Source organism: Callospermophilus lateralis, chromosome 18 (assembly GCF_048772815.1).
Source record: "Callospermophilus lateralis isolate mCalLat2 chromosome 18, mCalLat2.hap1, whole genome shotgun sequence".
NCBI classification, from domain to species: domain Eukaryota; kingdom Metazoa; phylum Chordata; class Mammalia; order Rodentia; family Sciuridae; genus Callospermophilus; species Callospermophilus lateralis.
The window spans coordinates 55,799,417-55,820,123 of record NC_135322.1 but is presented as its reverse complement, the minus strand read 5'-3'; the positions used below and the strand labels follow the sequence as shown (position 1 = coordinate 55,820,123).

Sequence of the window (20,707 nt, the reverse complement as noted above, 5' to 3'; positions counted from 1 at the left end):
CTTTTTAAAATATTTTATTTAGAGATAGGATCCCACTGAGTTGCATGTGCCTTGCTAAGTTGCTGACGCTGGCTTTGAACTCATAATCCTCCTACCTCAGCCTCCCAAGTTGCTGGGATTAAAGGCATGTGCCACCATATCTGTTTTTTTTTTTTTAATATATATATATATTTTTAGTTGTAGGTGGACACAATACCTTTATTTTATTTTTATGTGGTATTGAGGATCAAATCCAGTGCCTCATGCATGCTAAGCTAACACTCTACCACTGAGTCACAACCCCAGCTCTCCCTTTTATTCTTTTTTTCCCCCCCTTTTTATTTTTGAGACAGGGTTTTACTAAGTGCTAAGACTGGCCTTGAATTTGTGATCCTCCTGCTTCATACGCCCCAGTAGCTGGGATTAAAGCATATGCTAGCTTTTACCTAGCTTTTCTACATTATAAAAATGTGGACTATATAAGCAAAGTAAGCCAGTCCCAAATAACCAAAGGCCAAATGATCTCTCTGATAAATGGCAGGGGATCCATAAAGGGGCGGGGGTGGGAGGGGTGGGGGCAGGGGAGCATGGGAAAAATGGAGGAACTTTGGGCAAAGGGGGTGGAGGGGGCTTTTGGGCAGAAAAGATGGTGGAAAGAGATGGACATCATTACCCTGGGTACATGTGTGACTGCACATATGGTGCAATGCTATATCATGTACAACCAGAGAAATGAAAAGTTTTGCTGCAGTTATGTACAATGAATCAAAATGCATTCTGCTGTCATATGTACCTAACTAGAATAAACAGATTAATTAATAAAAAATGTGAGCTGTATACATAGAATTGAATTTAATATCCATGTATTCACTACCCAGTTTAAGAACTAGAATATTGGCTCCTTGGAAACTCCTGTGTACCTCCTACTTTTCTTTATAGTATATCAGCCTCAAAACGCTTCAGTAGAAAGCAAAATCTGACTATGGAAAAGGCAGTACTTCTGGGACTCTCAGTATTTAGTCATAGCATATATGTTGGTCACTTAGTACTTGAGTTCTTTAGAGTCTTTGTGCCTTCACCTGTGCTTGGCATCACCTGTCCAGAAACCTTGGATTCCTTTTCAATAAAATCTTCAGGCTCCTGCTGGTGGCTGGAGGTGGTACAGGCCCATGGCTTAGAACTGTGGAGGATAAAGGTTCTAACTGCTGCTCTGCATACAGCTTTTCCCCTGTTTGGAGCACTCACCTTCACCCCTGGTTCCAGAGGCAGCTGGTGCTGTTGGTCCATATGCCTATTGAGGAGTCCACATTTTCCATCAGTGTAGTCTTTTACTTTCTCCAGACCTACATGCAGTTAAAAGTTCTTCTCCAGGTTTCAGGAAAATGTGGCTATTGTCTTCTTGCCTTTTCTCTTCAGCATTGTGGGTCCTATGAAAAATTCTTTTGGCTGCAGTTTATTTATGGAGGTATAAGGAAGCACACTTTCAGGTGTGTTCACACTATCATCTTAACCTGAAACTTGCTTCTCTCCTCATGAAATTCTTTCATTAATTAGTTCTTGCTTGGTGTTGGGTATATCAAACTGATTTCCCTTTTTGGAACCCTCATATTGAGAGTGTGTATGTTTGTGTATGAGAGAAAGAGATGCTTATTCTCTAGGTTTTCACATGCCTATCTCCTTATCTGTTTTTAAATCTCTGCTATCTTATTTTTTTAGTTTTTAAGAATTTATTTATTTATTGTGGTGCTGGGGGTTGAACCCAGGGCCTTGAGCATGCAAGGCAAGCACTCTACCAACTGAGCTATATCTCCAGCCCAAGAGTTTTGTTTTCTAAATTAAGTCATCTTATTTCATGGATACAACCATTTCTCTTACCTTTTTTTTAAAAAAATTTTTTAGTTGCTGATGGACCTTTATTTACTTATTTATCTATTTATCTGTCGGTTTATGTTGGTACCAGTGATTGAACCTAGGGGCGCTTAGCCACCCAGCCACATCCCTAGCCCCGCCCCACTTTTAAATATTTTTTTTAGTTATACATGGACACAATATCTTTATTTTGCTTATTTATTTTTATGTGGTGCTGAGGATCGAACCCAAGATCTCACACGTGTGAAGTTAGTGCTCTACCGCTGAGGCACAACCCCAGCCTCCCCCAGCCCTTTTTTATATTTTATTAGAGACAGAGTCTCCCTGAGTTGCTTAAGGCCTTGCTAAATTGCTGGGGCAAGCTTTGAATTTGTAGTCCTCCTGCTTCAGCCTCCCAAGTTGCTGGGATTACAAGCGTGCACCATCATGCCCAGCCTATTTTATTTATTTATATGTGGTGCTGAAAATTGAACTGAGTCACAACCCCAGCCCATTTCTTCTTATATCTTTTTTTAAAGATAATATTTATTTTTTTAGTTATAGGTGGACACAATATTTTATTTTTATGTGGTGCTAAGGATTAAACCCAGTGCCTCACGCATGCTGGGTGAGCACTCTACCTCTGAACTACAAACACAGCCCTCTCTTATCTTTTTGAGGATATCAATTATAAAGGTTTTTGGTGTTTTTTTCCCACTTTGATTCCTGCACTGATTATTTCCTCTTATTTTCTTCTCTTTGAATCTTGCCTGTCATGTTGGAGGCTTTCCTCAGGTGTTTGGGGGTCATTAATTCATTGTGAGTGAAGTACTTAAAAGCTGATTGGATGTATATAGGAGTATCAAAACAGCTACAAAGAGGAAATAACCCAAATGTCCTTCAACAATAGAATATATAAATAACTTGTGGTGTAGTCATACAGTGAAATACTGTTCAGGAATGGAATGTATAAACTACAGCGAGTTGTAGCAATATGGTGACTCACAGGCATACTGTTGAGTTAGACAAAAAAGTACATTGAGGCCTCTGTTTGGTTAAAGTTCAAAAAACAGGCAAAAACTAACCTGTGGTGTTAAATGTCAAGATAGTGGTTACCTTTGGAGTGGGGACAGTGAGTGGTGACTGGAAGCAGATACAGGGGACCTTCTGGGATGCTGGCCATGTTTTGTTCCACAAGCTGGGTCCTGTTTTACTGTGTGTCATTTCGTGGAGCTCTAGATAGATTCATTTCAGCTATACATTTGGTGTGTGCACTTCAAATAGAAGTTGAACCTCTTTGTAGGTTTGGTTTATTGACTGTTGTCCACAGAGGGTGGCCAGACTGGGGGCATCTAGACAACACTTGCTGGGAACCCCTGAATATCAGTGTCTGAAGATAGAACATAGATGTGTTTGTTTTTTCTGCTATATTTAACTGAAAGTCTTTAAGTTTCTTTCTAAACCCCATTTGTGGACAAGACAAGATGTCTTTGTTATTATATCTGAGATGAGACGGGAACATTAATTTTTTCTTCAAAAAGTATATTAGTAGACTTAGAATCTCCATTCATTTGTTCATTCACTCATTTGTTAAGCAAATATTTACATATCAAGACAGACAGTGTCCATGACTTCAAAGAGTGAACAACAGCATAGCAGAAATTGCAAACCTTTACTATATGGGAATGAATTAGGGAGGGGAAAGGACTGCTATGGAAGCCAAGGATTAGGAAAACAGCCTAGTCTCCAGGGACAGAGAAGTCTTCCCTAAGGAAATGATATTTTAGGTTAAGAATGAGGAAAAATACAGGACTTTTTTTTTTTTTTAATGAAAATGTTTCATCTTGATGTGAAAAATCTTTCTTTCCCATCTGTCTGACCACCCTGTTATGTGATTTCAGGTGGAGAGTATAGTGAAGATGACGTAAATGAATTAGTGAAGGAAGATGAAGTGGATGGTGAAGAGCAGACACAGAAACCGAAAGGGAAACAGAGAAAGGCTCAGAGCATTCCGGCCAGGTGATGTTGCTCTCAAGTTCCCTAGAAGTCAGGGGCTTATGGTACAGTCATCTAATTGCTGAGATTAGTCTGATGATAAGATTTCTTATGGCCAGGGTTTCTGACCTTTTTTTTTTTTTTTTTGAAGAAAACATTTGCAGGTATTTTAGAAATAAATTCTTGGTCTCTGATAAGCTTTAAAATTTTTAGGTTTATTTTTATTTATTTACTTATTTTTGTGTGTGTACTACTGGGGATTGTTACCTGGGCTTTCAATCCTTTTGCCTCAGCGTTTTGAGTTGCTGGGATTACAGGAGTGTACCAACATATCTGGCAACATATTTAGGGTTAATTAAACAAAGAAGCCTAATAAGTAAAATGTGTATATGGTTCAAACTATTAATGTATACCTTGTTTCTAGCCTTGAAGAATGTTACCAAAGATGTTGTCTCCCTATATAACAAGGATATATATATGTCCTATATATGTTGAAGAAGAATGTTACCAAAGATGTTCTGTCCGTGTATAACAAGGATATATATATGTCCTACCCTGTTTATTTTACAACACTCTGTATTGTTTTTTCACTGTCATTATTTTACAAGTTGGAAATGGTACCACCGCAGTGCATTTAAACATACATTGCACAGACAGGCCTTACTTGACTTGCGCATCCTCTCATTAGGAACATTTAGATCATATCTAGTTTTTGTAGTAAATAGTTTTTGTACATGTCTTTGTATACATGTAAAGTGAGATTTGTACATGTAGAATTGTTTGATCTAAGGTTATGTGCAGTTCAATTTTTTTAAGCAATCTTTCTTTCTTTTTTTTTTTTTTTTGGTACCAGGGATTGAGCTCAGGGGGCACTCATCCACTGAGCCACATCCCCAGCCCAATTTTGTATTTTCTTTAGAGACAGGGTCTCCTTGTTGCTTAGCACCTTGGCTTTTGCTGAGACTGATATCCTCCTTGCTCAGCCTCCCAAGCTACTGGGGTTATAGGCGTGCGCAACCATACCTGACCTAGCAATTTTTCTTTCATAAGCCTATACTGAATTACATTTCCATCAGAATTAGGAAAATTTTGATAGGTAATTTAACTCAGGGACATCTTCTATGAAAGTGTTTTACTACACTACTTTTTGTTTTCCTGGGCATTGAAGCAAAAAGCAGGTTATAATTGATAAAAAGGAAAAAAAGAATTTTAGATTTAGATAATTCACTTAAAATCAAAGTATTAGTGAAAGCAATATATTTTATAAGTCTTGGGCCTGGTTCTTTTTTTTTTTTAAATATTTTTTAGTTATACATGGACACAATATCCTTATTTTGTTTATTTACTTTTTTTTTAAATTTTTATTGTTGGTTGTTCAAAACATTACATAGTTCTTGTCATATCATATTTCACACTTTGATTCAAGTGGGTTATGAACTCCCATTTTTACCCCGTATACAGATTGCAGTATTACATCGGTTACACATCCACTGTTTTACATGTTGCCATACTAGTGTCTGTTGTATTCTGCTGCCTTTCCTATCCTCTACTATCCCCTCTCCCCTCCCCTCCCCTCCCATCTTCTCTCTGTCTCCATCTACTGTAATTCATTTCTCCCCCTTGTTTTTTTTTTTTTTCTCCCCTTTCCCCTCACTTCCTCTTGTATCCAGTTTTGTATAACCATGAGGGTCTCCTTCCATTTCCATGCAATTTCCCTTCTCTCTCCCTTTCCCTCCCACCTCTCGTCCCTGTTTAATGTTAATCTTCTCATGCTCTTCCTCTCTACTCTGTTCTTAGTTGCTCTCCTTATATCAAAGAAGACATTTGGCATTTGTTTTTTAGGGATTGGCTAGCTTCACTTAGCATAATCTGCTCTGGTGCCATCCATTTCCCTGCAAATTCCATGATTTTGTAAGTTGGCTCCGATCTACATACTGTGGGGTCGGGCTCCAAATTCCTCAATAGGACACCCATAGCACAAGAGTTAATAACTAGAATCAACAAATGGGACTTACTCAAACTAAAAAGTTTTTTCTCAGCAAGAGAAACAATAAGAGAGGTAAATAGGGAGCCTACATCCTGGGAACAAATCTTTACTCCTCACACTTCAGATAGAGCCCTAATATCCAGAGTATACAAAGAACTCAAAAAATTAAACAATAAGAAAACAAATAACCCAATCAACAAATGGGCCAAGGACCTGAACAGACACTTCTCAGAGGAGGACATACAATCAATCAACAAGTACATGAAAAAATGCTCACCATCTCTAGCAGTCAGAGAAATGCAAATCAAAACCACCCTAAGATACCATCTCACTCCAGTAAGATTGGCAGCCATTATGAAGTCAAACAACAACAAGTGCTGGCGAGTATGTGGGGAAAAGGGTACACTTGTACATTGCTGGTGGGATTGCAAATTGGTGCGGCCAATCTGGAAAGCAGTATGGAGATTTCTTAGAAAGCTGGGAATGGAACCACCATTTGACCCAGCTATTCCCCTTCTTGGTCTATTCCCTAAAGACCTAAAAAGAGCATACTACAAGGACACTGCTACATCGATGTTCATAGCAGCACAATTCACAATAGCTAGATTGTGGAACTAACCTAGATGCCCTTCAATAGATGAATGGATAAAAAAAATGTGGCATTTATACACAATGGAGTATTACTCTGCATTAAAAAATGACAAAATCATGGAGTTTATTTTTATGTGATGCTGAGGATCAAACCCAGTGCCTCACATGTGGGAGGCAAGTGCTCTACCACTGAGCCACACCCCAGCCGCTTTGGACCTAGTTCTTTTGTCTCTATTCCAGCTTTCATATCTTCTGAAAGTAGAACAAAACACTGATATATATTTTGCCCTGAGAACTTCTAGAAGAAATAACACAAATAGCTGGGTGCAGTGGCACATTCTTGTAATCACAGAGTCAAGAAGGTTGAGACAGAGAGATTGCACATTCAAGGCCAGCCTCCGCAACTAAGCGAGGTCCTAATCAACTTGGCAAGGTCCTATGCAACTTAGACCTTGTCTCCAAATTTAAAAAAAGAACTGGGGATGTGACTTATGGTAAAGTACCTCTGGGTTCAATCCCCAGTTCAAAAACAAAAACACTGTTTTGAACAGATTAATTCTGTGGTGTGATTTTGGGTTTTGTTTTGTTTGTTTTAAAATGAAAATAGCTAGTCCTGACTTAGAACACTATATAATGATTCTAGTGATTGGGGAAGATGCTAACAGTAAGAGCTCAAATCTTCTATAAAATTTTAGTTTATCTTTTCTGTTCCCCACTCCCCTAGATCTAGTAGTCCCAGATCTAAATTTTTTTTTCAGGTATACAGAATTACATTTGGAATTGAGGAAGGGGTAACAAAACATTTTGCCTTATCTCTCTTGTCTTGCTTTTCTTGTGACTATTGATGATTAGGAAGAGAAAACAAAGTGGCCTCTTGTTAGAAGAGGAAGAAGAAGATGCCAAGGCTGAATCTGGAGGAAGTAGCAGTGAGGAGGAAGATGAAACAGAAGAACAGGAAAAAGGGACTGGATCAGAGGATGCAAGGAAAAAGAAGGAGGATGAGCTCTGGGCCAGCTTCCTCAACGACGTGGGACCAAAATCAAAATTGCCCTCTAGTACACAGGTGAAGGTAAGGCTGGAGATGAATGGTATGATAGCATCTCCAGAAATACCCTAGGGTTCCCAGATAATTTTTCTTTTTTCAGTTTATAAACTGAGATTTGAATCTTAAACAGAAAGCAGACTAGATAGATGCCTTTTGATTGTAACTTTACTAGTAAAAAGCAAAAGCACTCTATATTTTATGAAAAGAAGCCTTTCTCAGTATGGAGATTCCTAAAAAAACTGGAAATGGAACCACTATGTGACCCAGCCATGCTACACTTTGTTGGTTTTCCAAAAGAACTAAAATCAGCACACTATAGCAATATAGCCACCTCATTGTTAATAGCTGCGTAATAGATGAATTATTGAATAAACCTAGATGTTTGTCAATAAATGAATGAATTAAGAGATTATGGTGTATATATATACACAAAGCAGTTTTACTCAGCCATAAAGAGGAATGAATTTATGGCATTTGCTAGTTAACGGAAATGGAGAACATCATGCTAAGTAAAATAAGCCAGACTCAGAAACTCAAAGGTCAAATGTTTTCTTTCATTTGTGGAAGTTAGAGTAAAGGAAAGGAAGAAGTAAGGATAGGATAACATAAAGATATAGGGAAGATCAGTAGCATAGAAGATCAAGAGGCAGAACAGAGGGACAGGAAAGGGGAGGCAGTACAGAGTGAATTCTTAAAAAATCATGCTATGTGTATATATAAATACATCACAGGGAATTTCCCCTGTATGTATAACTAAAAACAACCAATAAAAATAGATGAACAAAAGGAAATCTAGCAGAGTAGAGGAAGGAGAAGCAGTGCAGAGCAGGGGATGGGGGAGGATGGGAGGAAGAGAGGAGATCATGAACTGAAATCAAATTCTATGCATGTGATTTTGTTCGGATGAATTCAGCTACTATGTATAATTATAATGTTCTAATAAAATAAAACAAATATTAAGATTTGAACAGAAAGGGTAAGATTAGAACAGAAAGACAATTATTGAAAAACCAGCTTAAGGACAAGCTATATGGTGGACTTACAGACAGTGTTCACTGATGGACAGTGAGTTTATTTTTTTCAATTATATTGCCTTAAAATAAAACTACCTACTGGACACAAATTTCAAACTTTAAAAATTGCCTTGAGGGGACTGGGGCTGTGGCTCAGTGGTAGAGTGCTTGCCTAGCATGTGCGAAGCACTGGGTTCAATCTTCAGCACAACATAAAAATAGATAAGTAAAATAAAGGTATTGTGTCCAACTACAACTAAAATTAAAAAAAGAAAAAAAATCGCCTTGGGATTGCATCTCAGCTGTTCTTCAAAAAAATCCTGAAGCCTTTTACTCAAATAAATTCCCAATAAAGAAATCATTGACTAATTAGAGATGAAACATTGAGACAACCATAAACAGCATGTTTAGATGACTCTTATAGGTTCATACTTTGATGAAACTAATTGCATTTCTTGCTTTTTTCCATAGACAGGAGAGGAGACTGAAGAGATGAGTTCAAGTAAATTGTTGGTCAAAGCAGAGGAGCTAGAGAAACCTAAAGAAACCGAAAAAGTTAAAATCACCAAAGTGTTTGATTTTGCTGGTGAAGAAGTGAGGTAAGAGAATCTTTACAAACTTTAAAATTTACGCTTTTCAAAATGAGCAACTTTCTAAATGGTATTAGACATCTTTTCTCAGTCCAACTAAAATCAGCACACTATAGTAATACAGCCTCAGTCCATCTAAAATCAGAAGAGTTTATATTTCTACTTGCTCATTGCTGTGCTTTGTGACTTTGCGTAAGTCATTATTTCTGTTACTTTCCTCAACTGTGAAATAGAATCCACAGTGAGGTCTCCGAAATCAGATAAGAATTGAAAAGAGAAATTTGATTCCAGTATTGTTTCCTTCCTCAGTATTATTGTTTGAATTGGGTTGTAAGGTTTGTTTACTATACTTTAGGAAAATAGTAGGGCTTAGTGTCATGACAACTTTGGCCTTCTGGCTGTTATAGGTAAGAGCTACATGCCTGGAATTTTCTCTCATTTACTTAAATTTATTATGTGAAAACAGCAAATCTATAATTTTGAGCTAAATGAGAACAGATGAAATGCCAATAAGTAATTCCGTAGTTGGTTTCATTTATTTTCTTTGACAATAACAATTTAGGAACTCTCTGAAAATAGACTTTCCCCTAATTTTTTTTTCTTTGTGTGTGTGTGTGGGGGGGGTACTGGGGATTAACTACTGAGCCACATTCCCAGCCCTTTTGCATTTTTGTTTTGAGACAGGCCTTGCTAAAGTTGCTAAGTCTGTCTTTATATTCACAATCCTGCCTTGGCCCTTGAGTTGCTAGAATTTACAATGCCACTATACCTGGGCTGAAATTATTCTTGAAAATGATACCTGTTTTCTGACAATTACAGTTATCCCTCAGTATCCATGGGAGATTGGTTTCAGGACCTCCTGAAGATGCCAAAGATTGTAGATGCTCAAGTCTCAAATAAAAATGGCATAGTCTTTGCATATAACTTAAGTATAACCTCCTATATACATTAAATCACCTCCAAATTACTTATAATACCTAATACAATGTAAATATTATGTTAATAGCTGTATTGTTTAGGGAATAATGACAAGGAAAATGTCTGTACATGTTCTGCACTGATGCAGTTTTTTTTCCTGAATGTTTTCTATTTATACTTGGTTGAATCTACCAGATGTAGAACCCACTGATACAGAAGGCCAACTGTATTATATACAGTGAAAATACATTTTGGAAATCAGAATTTGGTATTAACTGTTATACTACAACACTCACTGTAGTCAGGTCCACCAATGGCTAATGTTTTGCCTCTCTATTTCTACATGGATTTATTTATTTGTTTTTAACCTTATAGGAGCCATCTGAGAATGACTTTTATACATTGTAATACTTCCTTCTTAGTACTTTAACATGTCTCCTAAAAACAAAGATATTCTTCTTTGTAACCTAATATAACACTTACATCAGTAAATTTAACATTAGCTTACTCTCTTATGATTTAAATTGTTCAATCTGTTGCGGACAAATATTTTTGTAAAACACAATAAAAAGAAATTGCTAGAAAAATAATTTTAAAAGATATATAAAATACAAGCCCCAGTTTTTGATAATATTCAACAAACATAAAATTCCATTTCAGTATTGGAGACAAAATGAACCAAAGCAACGATACATGATATTTCTTGCCTATAGTCCCACTACTCAAGAGGCTGAGGCAGGAGGATTGCAAGTTTCAGACCAGCCTCAGCAATTTAGCGAGCCCCGTCACAAAATGAAATAAAAAGGTCTGGGGATATTTGTTGCTCGTGGAGAGTGCTTATCTAGCACATGCAAGTCATTGGATTTAAACTCCACTACAATAGAGAAAAAAAACCCTAAGTAATTTGAAAAGAATACAGGCTGTTCATTGAAAGTGTGAATGTGGATGATTAATACAGATAAGAACAACTGTTGCACCTTTTATTATTCTGTAATTGAAACAAAATAAATAAAGTGAAATATTAGTTCTCAAACATCAGACACACATTCTGAATAATACTGTTTTAATATTTAAAGTTTCTATTGTGAGAATTCGTTTTTTATAGTTTGTCTAATATAAGTTGGATTGGTCACAGGACTATCCTGTGGGAAATGTATATGTTTATTATTTCTGTGCCCCTTTTCTCTTTTATTTTTTTCTTCTTATTTCCTATATTGGGGGATTGAATCCAGGGCATTGCACATGGTAGGAAATCATTCAACATCCCAGCCCTTTTTTGTTGTTGTTGTTGTTTAAATATATATTTTTTAGTTGTAGTTGGACACAACACCTTTATTTTATTTATTTATTTTTATGCTGAGGATCAAACCCAGGGCCTCACACATAATAGGGGAATGCTCTTCCGCTGAGTCACAATCCCAGCCCAACATCCCAGCCCTTTTTATTTATTTATTTATTTATTTTAAGAGAATTTTTTTTAATATTTATTTTTTAGTTTTCGGCGGACACAACATTTTTGTTTGTATGTGGTGCTGAGGATCGAACCTGGGCCGCACGCATGCCAGGCAAGCGCGCTACCGCTTGAGCCACATCCCCAGCCCCCTTTTTATTTTTTGATTTGAGACAGGACCTCATTAAATTGCTGAGGCTGCTTTGAACTCCTAATCCTCCTGCATCATAGGAATTACAGGTGTATAGCACCTTGCCTGGCTGCCTTTTTATTTTATTGTTTGAGACAGAATCTTGCTAATTTTGCCCTGACTGGCCTTGAACTTGGGATCCTCCTGCCTTAGCCTATTGAGTAGCTGGGATTACAGGTGTGCATCCTTGTGTCTGAATTTGTGTTGGTTTTCTTTTAAATATATATATATAGTTTAGGGTTGGGGATGTAGCTTAGTGGTAAAGTACTTGCCTACCATGCTTGAAGTTCTACAAAACAAGCCCCCCCCTCCCCCAATTCCAATCACCATAAAGAAACTCAGTATGTTTTCATGGGAATGGAAGTCTATACTTTAAAGCAAGTTCAGGATTTTTATTTTTACTTTTCTGCAGAATGAAACTAATAATATTGTATTTTCAAAGTTCATCTTTAATTCTTTTTTGGGGGGGTACTGGGGATTGAACCCAAGGGCACTCTACCAGTGAGCCACATCCCTAGTCCTATTTGTATTTTATTTAGAGACAGGGTCTCACTGAGTTGCTTAGTGCCTCGTCATTGCTGAGAATGGCTTTGAACTTGTGATCCTCCTGTCTCGGCCTCCCGAGTTCTGGGATTACAGGCGGGTATCACTGCGCCCAGCTTCATCTTTAATTCTTCTTCAATAACCATTTCTGGGGCTGGGATTGGGGCTCAGGGGCAGAGTACTTGTCTTGCATATGTGAGGCACTGGGTTCGATCCTCAGCATCACATAAAAATAAACAAAATAAAGATATTTTTAAAAATATATAAATAGCCATTTCTAATATTTATCCCATGGAAGTTAGAATTAAATTTAAGATATGTTTTAGTGGGGGAAATAAAGAATTCTGGATGCATGAATTTCCTCTGCATGGATATTCTTTTTTTTTTTTTTAGGTTTTTTTGTAGTTATAGGTGGACAGAATGCCTTTATTCTATTTGTTTATTTGTATGTGGTGCTGAGGATCAAACCCAGTGTCACACACATGCTAGGCAAGTGCTCTGCCTCTGAGCTACAGCCTCAGCCCATGGATATTCTTTTGATAGAAAATATAATTGAAAACATTCTATGAAACATGTCAATATGTAGAAACTTTTTTTCCTTCAGGCTTATAACTCATTTTTACCCTTATAATTTATTTGCTACTGAAAAGCATGATGAATTGCTTTTTTCATAGAAGAACTAAGATTATTTAAAATAATAAGATTATTTAAAACAATAATGGCTGAAGCAAATTGTGCTGATTGGGGACCATCTGAGGTTTTGTTTGTTTTTTTAATTTTTTTTAGTCATTGATGTAATTTATTTATTTGTGTGTGGTGCCGAGAATTGAACCCAGGGCTTCACACATTCCAGGCAAGTGCTCTACCACTGAAGCCATCACCCCTGCCCACCTGTCTTTTTTTCCTTTTAAAAACACTGTTTACTTTGTAGTTCATCATTCTCAACAGAATTTTTTCCTTTCATAACCATTGTACCTCAGCATACAAATTTTTAGTTGATCAATATTAAGAGAATAATTTAAAAATTAAGGGGTGGGGTTGTGGCTTAGTGGTTGAGTACTCACTTAGTATGTGTGAGACCCTGTGTTCAATCCTCAGCACTACATATAAATAAATAAAATAAAGGTATTGTGTCCACCTTCAATTTAAAAAAAATTTTAATTAAGTATACTACCCTTACATAATTCTCAATTTTTACTACTTTACTAAGTATAGTGTCTTCATTTTTTGCTTTGTTTTTAGTTTTCCTTTGATAGCAAAATTTTTCTTGATGATGAAAGCAGTGTGTTTATTTGTTCTTCCAATACAAACTCCTAATCCAAAGTGTTTTTCTCTCTTGCAATTGCAACATTAAAATACACTTCTTCAAACACGCTCCAAACCACATCTGTTGAGCTGGGCATGGCGGCACACACCTATAATCCCATCAGCTCGAGGGCTGAGGCAGGAGGATGTCAAGTTCAAAGCCAGCCTAAGCAGTTAGCAAGACCCTGTCTCAAACTAAAAAATATAAAGGATTTTTTAAATTGATGTCACCTAGTGGTTAAGCATCCCTGGGTTCAGTCTCCAATACCAAAACAAACCAACCACCTCTGTTGAGGATGTGATCCTAGTTTTATTACATCAACACTTTGCATTACCTTTCTGTTTAAGTCACAGATATAATAAAGGAATGTTCATGTTAGCAGTAGCTGGCATTCTGCAAGTTGCATTGAAAAAAGTACTTTGTTAATTTTATTTTTTTAGTATTATAAGCTTTAGTATTATAGTTTTCTTAGTATTATAAGCCTGAATACATCAAGTTGTATTGTCATTGGAAAGTTACACTTGAATCACCTTTGAATTTATTGATGTTTCAGAGCAGACTCATTGATAAGTCTTTTTCTCATATCTAGACAATGAGTTTGTTTTTTAGTTTTAGCAAACAAATGTGCTTCTTTCTCAAAAGACAAAGCAACTGTCCTTTGTTAGAAGACCTCAGTGCACTGTTAATGTGTAAAATTTTACATCTATTTCTCCTCCTTCCTCCTCCTCCTCCCCCCCCCTCCCCCCCCCAAGGGTGCTCAACCACTGAACCACATCCCCAGCCCTTTCTTGTATTTTATTAGAGACAAGGTCTCACTGAGTTGCTTTGGGCCTCACTAAATTGCTGAGGCTGGCTTTGAACTCGCAATCCTCCTGCCTCAGCCTCTCAAGCTGCTGGGATTATAGGCATGTGCCACCATACCTGGCCTGAGTACTCCCTTTGAACTTATTTCTTTATGTTTTGTATAAACGCTCCTGAAGTTTATTGGAGTCATTGCTCCATTTTTAGCCAGAACATCTCTGAAAAGAACTCATTATAATTTTATCACTGTATGATCAAAACCCAGACTCAGTATATGAAAGATCATAGTCAAGCCCATATGATATTGATTAGTGTTCTGGTTTACTACTGTTGCTGCATTCAGAAAAAGGTGTATGATTTCTTTTCAGAAACATTCAGCAGGGGCAAGACTTTGTTTTGTCATTAAATTACTAGGAATAAAAATAATGCCAATTTTACTTTCTTAAATTAATTATTAATTTTAAACTAAGTTTTTAAAAAATCACACTTGGTTATTGAAGTGCTTATAAAAATAACATAAATTCTTATTACACTAGATTTTTGGATTTCAGGTGATACAATAACCATAAAATATTACACCCATTATAATGTGGTTTTACTTTGGATAACAGTTTATATTGCATGCAACTCAGTTCAGAAGTTTGATGTTAACTAAATTAATTTTGTTTAATGCAGTGACTACTGATCATGTCTTGAATATTGTGACTCTGTCAAATTGCTAAACAGGTTTCTAAGTACTCGTAATTTCTGTACCCATCTTGTCTTGAACCAGTAACAGGTAGTTTTTTGTTTTGTTTTTAAGTTTTTTTCCCAATAATATGTAGTTTTATAGCCTATACTTTGAGTATCACTATGTACAAGTCTGTTGCCCCTGTCCAGCACGGGCAGCTGAACTAAGGTCACTCATGAATTTGTGGTGATGCAAAATAAACACAGACACAAATTACCTTTACACAAGCTTCAGGATGGCTTCCCCCGGCTTTTAGCCTCAAGCTCCCCAAAAGGGAGATCAAGAGAAAGTCAACGAGAGACTATAAGAGAGAGGGAGCACGTTTGAAAGTAGGCTATTTTTTTTGGGGGGGGGACACTGTTCTTAGAAAGTTCTGTCCATAAAAGGGCAGAAGGGGTAGGATTACAAGGGAGCAGATGAGTGTAACTCAACCCCAGCGGGTATGCCTACAGTCTTACTATCTGAGCTGGGACAACACCCAAGTCACCATGAACTGTAGTGATTGGTCAGAGCCTTGTGCTTCAGGATTGGAAGGCATGGTCATTCAGAGTGGCTGCCCACACAATTCTATTCAGACTTTCCCCAGTTATCTCAGCGATGTCCTTGCTAATTATATTTCTTATGCACTGCAAGGTTTAACCCAAGATTAAATACTGCATTTGGTCTTTTTTTTTGGGGGGGGGGGTTGTCCCGGGGATTGAACTCAGGGGCACTCAGCCATTGAGCCACAGCCCCCGCCCATTTTTGTATTTTATTTAGAGACAGGGTCTCACTGAGTTGCTTAGTGCCTTGCTGTTGCTGAGGCTGGCTTTGAACTCTTGGTCCTCCTACCTCAGCCTCCCTGAGCTGCTAGGAATACGGGCATGTGCCACCCTGCCCGGCTACATTTGATCTTTTAGGAGTCTACCAGCTTGGCATGTAATTCTAGCTAGTTGGGAGGCTGAAGGTCAGCCTGGGCAATATAGCGAGACCCAGTCTTAAATGAACAGAGAGTCTAGACCATTTGTGTTGCAGAATGCCCCTCAATTTGGATTTTTGCACTGTTTTCTCATGTTTACTTTCAGATTAATTATGTTAGATAAAAACACTACATTAGCAATGTTTCTCATCCAGCAGGGATATTTACTATTTTAATATATTAAATATTACTAATCACTAATGTTTGTAGTGATAAGTTAAGGCAATATCTGTCAGAATTCTCCATTGTAAGACACCCTTTTCCTTTGTAATTAATCATTTTTGGGACTCATTAAGTAATTATTGATGTGAATTAATGATGTATTTTGCCTCCAGAAATCATACTGGAAGCTTTTGCCTTGTCCAGTAATAAGTAGCAGAACACTGACAGCGTTTAATGGTTTAGAAATCCTATAACAGTAATATAGAAACTGTACTAATGTACCATTAAGAATATAGGTTTCAAAATTTTTGGAAGTTAAGTCTCTCTCAGCTTGGATTATTTCTCATGTGTCTTGGGGTACATATGAATACATAAAGGGGCTGGGATTGTAGCTCAGTGGTTGAGCACTTGCCTCACATGTGTGAAACACTGGGTTCGATCCTCAGCACCATATAAAAAAATAAACAAATAAATAAAACTAAGATAATGTGTCCATCTACAACTAAAAAAAAAAAATTAAAACAAGATACCTAAAGGAAGATTTATAAGTTTCTATATAGAGTACAGAAAGTTGATTACTAACTGTTGCTATGAGAAATCATTAAATTTCTGATCAAATTAAATTTTATGTGCTTGTTTATGAATATGATATTTATATTACACAAATGTCTTATTTCGTTTCTGAAAGCCAATGCATGGTGATTTTAAATACTGGATGATTGTTAGTGAGTCAATTATTCCCACCATTTGCCAGAAGAGGGCAGTGATGTGTCTCTATCAAAAAGAAAATGAGGAAATAAGAATATGGAGGCACTTTTTCCATAAATTACATACTCTCGCTAGCATGTGTTTATTTATACTTGAAAAGTAATTAATGCTTATTATTTTAAAAAGTCATATGTTAAAAGAAATAAATGACAGAGCAAGTGAAAGTCTTCTATAACTCCTACCCCTAAGGAGAACAAAAACCGTTAATTGTTGGCAATTTTTTTTTTAAAGCTTAAATTATTTATACTTAAATTTAGGTGTTATAAGGAATCCTCTTGAGGGAACTTGAGAGATCTGAATTTTAATTGACAACCCATATACAGATTTGGTGTGTGGATTTAGCATATCTTTTAATCTCTTGATGTCATTTTGCTTTTTCTTTTTTGTCTTTGTATCAAGTTAAGAGCATTACTACACCTTTAAGAAATGTGAGAAAAAGCTAGTGATGACTGGGAAGAATTTGTAAGTATAAGCATAAGGTAGTGTTAGTACAAAGCTAGTCTTTTAGTTTTTTTAATAACTGTTTTAATTAAATTTGGGGTTTTTGCTGTTTTGTTTTTCCCTTCTTGAAAAATATATAGTTTATTTACCTTGGGAAATGGGGGGAAATAGTACTTTTTATTTTTCCCTGTCGTTTAACCAGCTGAGCCAGTTAGCTCAGACTTTCCTAAATGATTCACCTTTTGGAAAAGATAAGTCATGGAAAAGTTTCTCCCCAAATAAAAACTTCAGGAAATACTGAGTGAGAATTAAGTTAAAGTAGAATTTCTACTTAAAATACTTACATTAGTTATTGCTGATAATGGGCCTTTTCCTGTAAGGGTTCCCTCTTGTGTATGAAATGGTTTATAACTTAACTATTCTACTTGAAGGGTTGAAGGGTTATTTTTGTTTGTTTGTTTATTTTGGTTTTGATTTTGTTTTTTGTTTTGTCTGTTTGTTTGGTGGTGCTGGGGATGGAACCCAGGGTCTCATGTATATAAGCAAGTGCTCTACCCCTGAGCCATATCTCAAGCCCCTTGAAGATATTTTGATAGCCAAATCTATTATTGCTTATTAAAAATGGAGTTCTTCTAGGAATACTATCTGAAGAGTAATCTGGTATTAGTGTCAATTATCAAAAGCCCTGAGAAATGTACCAATTTATGTAACATGTTTTTAGTGAATATGGATAAGAGTTTGACACTAAGAAATAAAGATTTCTCCACATGTTATACATTCTTTATGCCCCCTCTGTGGTGCTCTACATCATGTAGCATCACAACTTGATTTCATGGTTGGCTGTCATGCTGGACTGTGAGCTCCTTAAGGGCAGAAGCCATGTTGTATTTCTGTGCACATCCAATATCTTAACATAGTGCCTGCATCTGGTTGCTTTTCAAAAAATGCTTAATTAGGTGCCTGCTACAAAAAGTCATGTCAGTCTTACAGTAAAACAAGAAAACACAAAACCAAAATGTGTTGCATAAGTGCTGCTTTCCTTTTTCTGTAACTTGGGCCACTTGATCTTCATCTTTTCTTTCATCATTATTTTAAAATTTCACAATGTTGTGCCTTGATGTGATTTTGCTTTGTCAGGTGTTCTGTGGCTTTCCCTAGTACTGGGGATTGAACCCAGGGGCACTCTATCACTGAGCCTACATTTCCTGATCTTATGTTTGGTTTTGAGATAGAGTCTCACTAATTGCCAAGGCTGGCCTGGAATTTGCCATCTTCCTGCCTCAGCCTCCTTGAGTAGGTGGGATTACAGGTGTGCACCACTGAGCCTGGCTTCTGCTTTTTTGTGGAATGTCATCCTTCACTTAAAGGAAATTTTCTTTTATTATCGTAACCTCCCAGTTTTCTCTTTTTGAAATTTATAATAGTGGAATTGATGCAGTGACGTTAGATGAGGTGAGACTGGGTAACAAATGAACTCCACACCTCAGTAGCATAATGTAGTATATGTATTTCTTTTTGGTATGACTCCACTATGAGTTGGGTGGCAACACTATCCTCTAGAGCACGTGACCTTAGAAGGTACTATGGTAAGGGAAGAATGAATCAATAGATTTTTCACTTAATTCTGTTTTAAGAATGGGCTTTAGTCCTTTCCTTTGTGAGTCTGGATCTCCTGTGGTTTTTGTTTCTTCAAAGGGTAACAGGGTCCTGCCGGCTTGGGAGTGGAGGGCAGTAGCCTGTGTATTGAGTTGGAAAAGGGATCTGAGGCCTAGTTTCTCCTGAAACAGACTCTCAGGTGGGTTCAGCCTACTTTACTCCTCCACCTTCTTCAAAATTCCTGTCATCTCAATTTAATGAGCTTTTGAGGGTGCTGTCACAGATTGGCTTGCTTATTTGGGGCCATTCTGCATGACTGTCAGCCATCTGTTGTTAGAGTGGTGCTGTGTGGCAAACCATTCCAGTATTGGTGGTAACAACAGTAAACATGCATTTTTTTCCTCATTTGCCTGTGGGTATGTGGTGTTTGGCCAATCCTATGTTGGCTACAAGCTTAACCATCATTTTGTGCCACTTGTATACAAGACACAGTACTAGGTTCAGGAATGAGATGATCCTTAGTAAGAAAATTCATCCTTGAAGGTGAATAGACTTATATTCCCTCAAGGTGGATTTATAGGATTTTTCTATCATTATTCTTGGCCAGTGTTTTTCTGAATGAGTAGTTGAACATGACTCACACATTTTGGTTTTGTATTTTCTTGTTTTACTGTAAGACTGACAAGACTGACTCTGGAGTGTGCTTCTTGCTGACAGCTGTAACGGGAGGACTTAGGGGGATAAAATTTACATGCATTGTTGTTTTACTTGTTAACTTTAGTCAGTGAAAAAGCTTTTATCTAGAATACTGTAGTAGACTTTTATCCTAAAACTCAACAGCCAGAATTTATTAAAAGCCCTATGATGGATATGTTTCTAGTTCTCATTATTCTCTTTTTACTAGATTTTGTTTCTCTTTATTCCTCTTGTAAATTTGATGTCTCTTTTTCCTTGGAACAGGGTAACGAAGGAAGTGGATGCTACATCTAAAGAAGCCAAATCCTTCTTCAAGCAAAATGAGAAAGAAAAACCACAGGCTAATGTCCCTTCAGCTGTGCCGTCACTCCCTGCTGGGTCAGGGTGAGTACTCAAGTCTCAATCGCAGGTGTACTGGGCACTTTGGAAAAGCTGTTTTCCATGCAAGGACCTGCCTTAACTGCAGCGCTCATGGCTCCTTTCCTGAGAGAAGGAATTATGCTGCTGAACTATTACACTATGCTGCCTTTGCTGAACTATTTACCAAGATGGAAGAGGCAAAGGAAAATGGGCCATAGGTCTCCTTTAATTCCAGCCTGAAGGAAGCCCTGGTTTACAGTGTTGACCGCAAAGCTGAACATGTAAAGTTTATATTTAAAAATAATAAATTTTGAATGATAATATTTAGCAGTTCATCAGAACTTTGAATGAAGATTTGAGTTGAGTATTCGCTCCCATCCCCCATGACTTCAAAGGAACATAAAAAGGTCAAGCCAGGCACAGTGGCATGTGCCTGTAGTCCCAGCTACTCAGGAGGCTGCAGCTGGAAGATCACTTGAATCCAGGGGTTCGAGGCCAGCCTGGGCAACATAATAAAACCCTGCCTTAAAGAAAAATGGTGAATCAAAGGTGACTTGTAGATAGTTTTCTTAACATATTGTTTTGAATTTAATGTTTTCTTCCTTTGTATTTTCTATGTAACTTGAATTATCTTTAGCTGAAGACTAGAATTCTTGGTCTTTGTAAAAAATAAAGCATTATAGTAAATAAGAAAGTGGCAGCCTGCAGCCACTAGACTGCACACAGACTGCATCCCCAGC

The 20,707-nt window shown here is 37.1% G+C and overlaps 1 protein-coding gene across 1 annotated transcript in view; it reads left to right on the top strand.

Moving 5' to 3' along the window:
- Positions 1-20,707, top strand: part of Cfdp1 (craniofacial development protein 1) — a 115,492-nt gene that overhangs the window by 11,523 nt on the left and 83,262 nt on the right. The window contains exons 2-5 of the mRNA XM_076838419.2: positions 3,729-3,846; positions 7,253-7,469; positions 8,930-9,057; positions 19,872-19,991. Coding sequence (XP_076694534.2) covers positions 3,729-3,846; positions 7,253-7,469; positions 8,930-9,057; positions 19,872-19,991 — 583 coding nt within the window. The remainder of the gene's footprint in view (positions 1-3,728; positions 3,847-7,252; positions 7,470-8,929; positions 9,058-19,871; positions 19,992-20,707) is intronic.